Here is a 9,906-nt window from a genome sequence, read left to right as displayed (position 1 = left end):
TGAACTTAGCTAGATTGTCGTCCAACCAAAGGAATCACTACTACAGAAAAATATTATCACTGTCGGTTTAACAACTGCATTACTGCTAGTTTTTGAAGCGGCAGTGATAATCCATGATTATCACTGCCAGTTCATATAATGAGCCGGCAGTGATACAAACTATCACTACTGGTTCTTGATCTTATTCTAACAATTGATATACTTATCACTGTCAGTTTCAGCTATGAACCGACAATGATACTCAATCTAGAATAAAATATAAATTTAAACAGGTAGATCATAATTTAACTAAGCTTTATAGTACTAATTAATCTCCAGAATTACTGAATTATATCACACTAACATATAATTAAGTCACTAATAATTCCTAACTCCATCATCTCTGTGCACCAAAAATAAAAGACACGACCACACGCATGTCTACCACTTCGGGTCGGCGTCGTCGTCCTCATCCTCATCCTCTTCGTCGTCATCGGTGACTTCCTCCTCCTACTTTTCTGAGCTCCGAGGCCTCTTCTCCTTCGATTTGTCAAGGAAGTAGTCCCACATGTCATCCTCAGATGGGGACCTTGTTGAACGGCCGGAGTCCGAGGATTGTGCCTTATTTGAGCTCTCCAGCAGGGTTGGAGCCTCGTCATTGGACGATGACATGGGTGTGGGAGGCGTGGCTAGAGAAGGTGGTGGTGGAGGCGACAGTGGGGTGGCCAGAGCGGGAGAAGGTGGTGGGTAATCCATCACAGGGCGGCGACTGCGGTGGAGGGGAGAGGGCGGAAGAGATCAATCGAGTGTGAGAGCGAGAGCGAGTGAGATAAGTGATCGTGAGTGAAATTTAAAGGCATTCGGGAGAAGCCGAGCAGGCAAGTGCTGAAATTCGTACATTTTTTGGGCTATCACTGTCGGTTTGTAAATACAATCGATAATATTAACCATTATTACTGCTAGTTATTAAAAGCACGTCTTTTTATTACTTGGTATCACACTAATTTCTCCTGACTTGACTTTTTATGTGCACCTTGAGCTTACAAACCGACAGTGATATTATCACTGTCAGTTATTACTAAACTGACAGTGAAAGGGGGATAGAGATGAACATTTATGTGGTTTGAACTCAAGTGTACATTCTTTGGCACTGTTAAGCTAACATATCAAGTTGATCAAAAATCGCTAATGAAGCGAGCCCTAACTTCTGCCTAAGTTAGATTGCGGTCAACATATTAATTGCCACTTTGCCACAAGTGCGTGAATCAGAGCAACATCAAATCGCTAATGCAACAAACATATATTATCATTTTGTATTATCAGTGATAGTTATTACTCAACCGGCCGTGAAAGAGGAGCATGGAGGAATATTTCTGTGGTTTGAACTCAAGTGTACATTCTTTGGCACTGTTAAGCTAATATATCAAGTCGATCAAAAATCACTAATGAAGCAAGTCCTAGCTCTTGCCTAAGTTAGATTGCTGTCAACATATCAATTGCCAGTTTGCCACAAGTGCATGAATCAGAGCAACGTCAAATCGCTAATGCAGCAAACATATATTACTATTTTGCTACCAATTTTCCATTTGATCTGCGATTGCAGTATATATCTTAATCATGGATGGGTGCCCCAGACATGCACACGATTGTCACAAAGCCGGACGGAATTCACAGGCAGCACAAGTACTATCGCCCAAGCTAGGGCAATTCGGATCAAACAGATCTTCTTCCTACACGGCTTAAGCCACCCCTCCCTGCCTCTTTATTTTTGGGCAGCCTCTTCCGGACGGGTTGGTGGTCCAAGGGAACCCAGTAGGTGGTGGCATGCATGGTTTCGGTTAAGTCTAGGAGGTTCTCTCTCTCTATGAGTTTATGGGTTGCTCTCCCCTTTGCCCGTCTTTGTTGTGTACATGCATGCATCATGCATTGCGCCATGCATATTTGTGGCGTAGGCGGGGTGCAGGATTGGATTGCCCCCATTTCGGCCCGGGCTTCCCAGTTAGGATAAACCTTCGGGTAACTCTGGCCCGTGCCACTCCACAAAGTTACCGTCTTTTAAAGTTGAGAGAGAGAGGGAGAGGGCCTTGGGTAGAGACGGGTGAAAGAGATGCAAGAGACCAGCTGCACCAAGCTACAGCCCCCGGCACAGTGCTCCTGCTCTTTTCCCGGTCTCCACTAATATTCCACTCCTGTCCTTCCCTAGCATATTATATCATTGCTCACAAGCCCTTGTGGCCTTGTGTGGGCTGTGGTGGAGCTGAGCTGATCTGAGCTGATCATCAGGCAGAGGCTGCGAGGGAGAGCTAGCTCGGAGGGGAGAAGGAGACCATGGGGAGGGGACGAGTTGAGCTGAAGCGGATCGAGAACAAGATCAACCGGCAGGTGACCTTCTCCAAGCGCCGCAACGGCCTGCTCAAGAAGGCCTACGAGTTGTCCGTGCTCTGCGACGCGGAGGTCGCGCTCATCATCTTCTCCAGCCGCGGCAAGCTCTACGAGTTCGGCAGCGCTGGGTAAACGATCAACACTTGCACAGCCAATAAATCAGTTCCTGCATGCAGATCTGCTGTTGTTGCCTTTTTCACGAAAAGATCTGCTAATGTTGCGCTCAATGGTTTCTTTTGTTTTTCTTTTATTTGCTGCTGTTGGCTCCTTGGAGAAATTGAGGCTTCCTTCGCTGGGATTTCTTGTTTTTTTGGCAACAAGTTGCCGAGCTACTCCTGCAGCTCGTGGACTTGTTGACACTTGTTATTTTATTCCTGTTATGTGCGTGTGTATCTGTGCATAGGGACATGGCGGTGTTCATATAAACCGGGTGGATCCCTAACTAGAATGAGACATCCTTTCAGCAGATCTACGAGCCCTACCCTTTACCTCTTTCTTCCACCTTCTCCGGGCATTTGGAGTAGTCGTCCACCTCTTTCCTCCATCTTCTCCGGGTACTTGCAGTGGCCATCTTTCGTGTTGGGGCGTGCGTGTGTCAGAGACGGTTCATTTGCTGATCTAATAAGGGATCGTGGATGGAAAGAATAGAGAGAGTTAGTAACACGAGGAAGGTTGCGAGGGGAAAGGAAGCTTTGTTCTTTCCATTTTGATCCAGCGCCAGCTTGTATTAAATCCTGCCCACACACTTGTCTTGACACTTGTTTTGCTCTGGGCACCTCGGGGCAGCAAACAACTTCATCTTGCCTGATCTATCTAATGCTGACAGCTTCTTTTCTCTTCTACAATTTCATGTCACTTTTCTCGGCAATGAAAAAAATTATGTCGATTTTACTTTCTTTGACCCATACAACATTTAGATCCAGTTGATTTTTAGGAGTTCTGAACTTCTCAAGTTGAGTGCTGAAAGCATGGTGGTAAATTTTCTCCTTTTTGTTCTTCCTTTTTTCCTTTTCACCAGTCTCCCTCGTTTCTCTTTGTTCCCGTCTTCCTTTCATTTCCTCGATGGGTTTTTATGTATATATACATATTTATTTATTTCCTCGTAAATTAGTTTGATCAGAAAGTATCCGGAAGAATATTTCGTTTCTTCATTTTCCTTGCTCTCATTTTATGCCTATACATGAGCGCTAGTGCAACATGCATCGTTCTTTGGCCTTCTATTGATCCTATATGTTGCTTGCATTTCGTTCTTCCATTTCGCAAACACATGTTGTTTTTGTTCAGCTGCTGCATGAAGATTTTTTTTACTTGCTTATGCATGTGGCAGATCTAAACTAATAAAACGAAAATATTTGTCTTCTGTAATGAAACATAGTCTAGGAGAAGCTCCCCCTCCCGGCTTTGTACCAGAGATAATTTCTCTGCACGCATGGTCAATTCGTTCTTTTTAGGAAGCAATGGTCAGTTCATTAATTTGTAACTTGATTTATGAAATTATTGCCAGCTTTTCCCTGAGAATGACAACAGACAAAGGTCCAATTATATGCGGCAGGTTGTATATGTTCACATTTTGAACTTCTATACTAACCAGTGCATCTTAACGATTTTCATGATGTATGGGCCGGGGAGATCTCTAATACTTTATATATACTCCTATGTGTCTGTGCGGTATGTGTTCTATTTTATGAGGAAAAGTGTGAGTTCTGTTTGCTTTGTAATATAAAAGCCAGGTTTGCTTGAATTTAAATCCTTAAGTTGTATTTCAAGAAAAAATGTTTAATTTAACAAAGAAAGTGCAATAATAATATCCATCACCAATTTACTAAGACTTTTTGCATCATAATATCAATCTGCTTTCATCAAAGTGTTTTGCCTTGATTTTGCGGAATCATGATGAGTTCATGGCAGTGTTCTCCTATAACTCTCACCCATAGATCTTTCATGTTTACGTATGACAGTAACTTTGATCCCGTTATATGTGTTATACTGCCAGGCAAGGGGTTCATTTCCGAACAATTTGCTCCATATCTGGGGATTGAAAATTTTCTGCCTTCATCATGTGCCTCTATTTTTCTTCATGCATGGCTTTTAGATATTTAGGGCCTTTTATTTTCTTAATTTTGTGATGAAACCTTGATTTGTAGTCAGATGAGTAGTCTTGTTTTTTAAAGCGGCAACAGATTCTTGTATGTAGGCGTATATAGCATTATATTTGTTAGTGTTGCACACGAATTGGAATACCGACTCTTTACATGGCTTCGTATACACTACGCAAGTAGGAAATTGAGAGTTAGCTGTGGCACATAAGGAATTCTTGTAGGCATATGCAAGACTGCAAGAGACATTTTTTAATGGATGAAGTTGCACAAAGAAGGGGTTCAATGTTGGTTCTAGGATATTGTTATCAAGATGGGAACGCTCAAAATAATGTTCTATTAAAGCTTTTCACAAATCTGTCATGTGACCAAAGCAAGCACGCCTACTAATGTGATTCAGGCGATCACTCCTAATCCAAGTCCACATGAAAGTCCGCGTGCAATCAGTTTTTGTATGAGAAGAATATACTAATATCACTAAGTAGATATGTATAATAAGGGGGGCCTCGATACAACATTTACCCAAAAATGTCCCCAGCAGTATATTTTCTTATATAAGTCATTTTCAGCATGCTTTTCAATTCATCTTAACAAGTTCATTACATATAGCTTTTCTGTGTAGCATAACTAAGACATTAGAAAGGTACCAACATTGCTGCTTCAACGCTCAAGATTCCAATGCACTCTCTGAAACCCAGGTATCTACCATTTGTTGCTCGTGATACCTCTTATTTCAAAATCTTTGTCCTCCAAAAATTAACTAACCTTTTTTTAATTCGCTTCTTTATTTTTTGTGAAGATGTATACTAAGTTCCTATCATATATACTATCGTATAATCTTGAGCTTCAAACTTTTCATTATTTTATCCACCATCCAGTTTAATACCAAGTTTAGCTACACTACAAATAAAAAATTATGAATATATATTCATTATCCATCTTAACATGTATATATATTAATTCCGAGCATAAAAAGTTAAGGTGAATTGCAATATGGACATTGTTTACCTTGTGTTCAGAACATTAACTATTCTACTTTTTTACGTATTTATAATTTTGATCGACAAAGGAAACATTGTAAAATCTCATAGATATTTTACATTATTGTTACAGCCACATGGAAGCTAATTAAGAACGGACCTATCACTGTGAAAACTGAATTCGTTTTCAGAATTTAATAAAAATATAATATCCCAGTATAACCTGATGAATTAACAATCATTGATTCATGTTTTGTTCTTATATTCTGAGGTATCATCAAGCTCATAAATGCCAAGTAATTAAGACCGTTTATCAAACTTTTGTTAAAACTGCTCCATAAACAATGTCACATATGGTTTGTCTTTACACATGTACTACATACAGGACTTCAGTTGTGCGTACTAAACAAGCTCCTAATGCGAGGCTAGACTTATTTCCAGGATTTAGTGAAGTTCCTACAACCTAGAATTTTTTTCTGTATTCAACATTGTAAAAAGGCTATTCCTGGCGTCTTTCGATGGTAGCTGTGCGTAGTAAACAAGCCCTCAATGCACACCTTAAAATTAGTTCTAGAATTTATTTAAGTTTCTGCAACCTAGAATTGTTTTTTCCTGTATTAAACATTGTAAAAGGTTATTCCTGCTGTGTTTCAATGCATTTGGCAATAAATTAATGAGGTTGCGTATGCTGCTTTTTTTAGACCTGGTACCAGGAAATGTCGAAGCTGAGGGCAAAATTCGAGGCTTTGCAGCGCACTCAAAGGTTTTATCATATTGTACATGTGATAATATCATGTTTCTCCAATGATATTAATTGCACACTTTTTAATGCAAATACAACCTTTTAGATAATCTATTTGAACATGTTAAGTGACTAAAATATTTACATAATACTTTTGTATTGCATAATTTGAAAAGGCACTTGCTTGGGGAGGACCTTGGGCCGCTTAGCGTGAAGGAATTGCAGCAGCTAGAGAAACAGCTAGAATGCGCTTTGTCACAGGCGAGACAGAGAAAGGTTCACATCTGAAGACTAAAGTCTTCCCTTCCCTTATATTTTGGAACATAAAAACGTTCTGTTTTAGAGCTAATGGATATATGATGATTCAATGCAATGATAGAATTCAGATGACGTGAGGTGTCTGCAGTGGAATATGCAGTATGCCCACAGTACCAGTGGTAGTATTAGTAAGTTAATTTGTGTAAGATAACACCTAATTAATGTACCTGCAAAATCTTTATGGAGGTGAAAGACATAATTCGTAATAGAGGAATACTTCTTGCACATTGTTTGGAAGAAAATTGCAAATAGTTAGGATTCTAAAACATTTTTGTCTTTAATGCGGTTCACTGTAGAGCCAACAAAAACTGATCTTAGTTTGCTAGCTTTAGAATCTTGGCACATTTATAAAGTCGTGCAGTAGCATTTCCTAGATGGACGTCATTAGGTTTATCAGCTCTAATCAGCAACGTTTTCTTTTATGTGAAGGATACAATATTATAACCTCGGCATGCTATGATAGAAAGCATGCAATTTATTTTCTTGATATACTACGCTAGGGGCTAACACTCTGCAGCATCGTAGCATGCATTTCGATTGCATAAATACCTGTGAAATACTTACCTAAATTTATGTTCACACATTAATGAATTCTACTAAGTTTTTTTTAAAAAAAATGAATGAGACTGGGGGAAGACATCCACTAGGCTCTTCATTAAGTTGGGTGTGATCCTCGAACCCGGCTGGACTGGGCAAATTCTTAATTTGCTCTCCAACCACTAGACTCACGAGAGGATCACTTTATTAGCTTTTGTTTTGTAAAAAAGGTAGTACATAAAAACTTCGAAACGGCATTATCATATGCATCCAAAAGAGACATGTACTCTCAAGACGAAATAATAGGTGGAACTCGGTAGTACAATGATGCAACTTACCCTTTGGATTGGCAGGGTAGTTAGTTCATGTTAGTCCCTCTTAATCCGAATGTATGGGACTAATCGCCATGCAGGCAAACAAGCCCACTCTAGTTATGAGTTTTCCTAAGGTACCATGTTGTATAAACTGAAGTTCCCAATGAAACCTAAGAAACAGAGATTCACTATAAGAAAAGTAGCTCTATTGGTTTAATTAGATTTCTTATAGATGGGGCTACATACTTTATTTGTTCCTTCAGCTAATTATTTACTGCATTCCCCCAAATTGTTGACAGACAGAGGTTATGATGGAGCAAGTGGAGGAGCTTCGCAGAAAGGTATTTCGTACTAGACTTCTTTACAAATTTTCTAACCAATCAGTATAGCTATGGGTGTGTGCGTGTTGACCTAGAAGTGCTAATATTCTACGACAACCTATGAGTTGCCATTGGTTGCCACTGTAGCCACCTAGGAGATATCGCATGCAAGGGTAGATCGTCTTAGCTATATCCTTTGTCAGAACAAACTAGAGTAGTGCTAGATCGATATGCATAGGTGTATTCCATGCATTTCTCGCGCAAAAGATCAGCTCATCGTAATAGTATTTAATTCATCGCATTTCTAATGGACTGCGCAGGAGCGTCACCTGGGAGAAATTAACAGGCAACTCAAGCACAAGGTCATTATCTGTTTACTGGTGGAACACCTGTACATGCAACTTATTTGGATCTTTTTTACTTACCATGGGTTCTATTTCTATGTTTACTATGCTATATATTGTCCAATTCTGCAGCTCGAGGCAGAAGGTAGCAGCAACTACAGAACCTTGCAACAAGCCTCCTGGCCAGCTCCCGGTGGCACCGTCGTGGATCATGACGGCGCCACATTTCATGTGCAGCCGCCTGCTCACTCAGCTGCTATGGACTGTGAAGCCACTCTGCAAATCGGGTACAATCTCTTAACTAACCGCAATTCATGAAACAGACGTGTAACTAGTGGTGATTACTGATCACTCATAACTCAATAGGCATGGAGAATGCGTCGCATCTGAGCTTGCAGTGTACTAACAGAACAAATCTGATTCTATTGCCAGGTATCCTCATCATCAGTTTGCGCCTCCTGAGGCAGCCAATAATCTTCCACGCAGCGCCCCAGGAGGCGAGAACAACTTCATGCTGGGATGGGTCCTTTGAGCTACCTTTTCATCCATCCTTCAGATGAAAGCTGAAACAAATAAATTGTCGTTCAACGCTACATGCATCTTCATGCTCTAGTGCTCTATTTGCCGCGACGTGGTCGCCTTTTAAATTTATCGTTCTGGTGTGTACGTAAGAACTAATTAAGAACTGCACCTTTATCCTATGTGGTTGTGTTGTGGTACTTTTATGTTTTCATTTGGACCATGAACCTTGTAAAAATACTTCTATGGTGCAAGTGCGTGCATTATATTCCAAAATTATCTGGACCGGTACTTATTATTCTGATGCAAGGTTGACTATATATCCTTGGATATTTGTTTGCTTTTTGCCTCTGTTGCTTCTGTCCCAGATGCTTCTTAAAGCAGACTAATCTCATCAAGGCTACCAGGTAACCTGGACCACCGGATTGACCAATGCAATATATAGTTACTTTTTTTTTTAGGAAAAACAATATATAGTTACCTCAGTATATATAAATGATTTATGGTATCTACAACTTTCTTTGTCAAGTACTGTGTTCTTGCAACTTGTCACCAGGAGCTTCGTTTTAAGTATAGACAGTCTAGTTGTTCGATAACGACAATGACATGTGTCAGAGTCTGAGGATGGTGTTCTTGCAAGAATAATACAATAGGGTGCAAATAATTGTACTGTTTTGAGTGATGGAATCTAATCTTTCCATAATGGATTGTCAGGTAGAATGTCGATCCTAAGCACTCATTAATGGGTTAATTGCTGCGCATGTACTCATCCGGGTCTTCTCTTCAAATTTCTGTAGGTTGCTGAAGTGTTTTGTCTTAATCTCATACAGGAGTGGTGGCTTGAGAGCCATGTGCATGGAACACTTCATTTGGGGCCTAGAAAATCATTCGTGTTGACAAACTAAATTGATATAGTGTGAAAAATTTCGATTTTAGAAGTTTTTAGTGGATTGGTGAATAATACTCTGACCAATGAATAGTATATCCGACCAGATGAATAGTAACTCTGACCAGTGAAGAATATTACATCCGACTAGATGAACAGTATCTACAACCAGTGAACTGTACCTGCGACCGGTGAACCATAAAAGCAGAACTGTAATAAAGAATACTCGGGCAGATTTATAAGAGTTCCCATGGTTAACTAGAAAAGATATGTCAGTTATGGAAAGTTTGGAGATTGGAAGATAAGCCACATCATATATGTAACTCCTGTTCGGTTTGAATTAGGAGTTCTGATCTTGTACAGCTAAAATCTACTACCTTTTAAATATAAGAGGGTCATGGCCGATTAAGAAAAATCAACCAATCTATCTTTCATTTTTATATCTTTTGCCTAGCTTCTTTAGTCATGTTCTCTCTTCTAATCTACATT

The 9,906-nt window shown here is 39.9% G+C and overlaps 1 protein-coding gene across 1 annotated transcript; it reads left to right on the top strand.

The window, feature by feature from the left end:
• Positions 1-2,307: 2,307 nt before the first annotated feature.
• Positions 2,308-8,544, top strand: LOC133920420 (MADS-box transcription factor 6-like). Its single transcript, XM_062365041.1, has 9 exons — positions 2,308-2,489; positions 3,889-3,894; positions 5,080-5,155; positions 6,139-6,200; positions 6,356-6,455; positions 7,648-7,689; positions 7,989-8,030; positions 8,145-8,299; positions 8,445-8,544. Exons 1-9 carry the CDS (start codon positions 2,308-2,310, stop codon positions 8,542-8,544), a joined length of 765 nt encoding a protein of 254 aa, XP_062221025.1.
• Positions 8,545-9,906: the final 1,362 nt, after the last annotated feature.

This window comes from Phragmites australis, chromosome 6 (genome assembly GCF_958298935.1).
Source record: "Phragmites australis chromosome 6, lpPhrAust1.1, whole genome shotgun sequence".
Lineage (NCBI taxonomy): Eukaryota > Viridiplantae > Streptophyta > Magnoliopsida > Poales > Poaceae > Phragmites > Phragmites australis.
Note: the sequence above shows the minus strand (reverse complement) of the source record. Positions and strands in the feature narration are given on the sequence as shown.

What these genes read in the sequence shown, in the direction of transcription:
- LOC133920420 (XM_062365041.1), top strand. Translation starts at nt 2,308, where the DNA reads ATGGGGAGGGGACGAGTTGAGCTGAAGCGGATCGAGAACAAGATCAAC. An exon ending in TGGAGGAGCTTCGCAGAAAG is followed by an intron (nt 7,690 to 7,988) that starts GTATTTCGTACT and finishes TGGACTGCGCAG; the next exon opens with GAGCGTCACCTGGGAGAAAT. An exon ending in GAAGCCACTCTGCAAATCGG is followed by an intron (nt 8,300 to 8,444) that starts GTACAATCTCTT and finishes TTCTATTGCCAG; the next exon opens with GTATCCTCATCATCAGTTTG.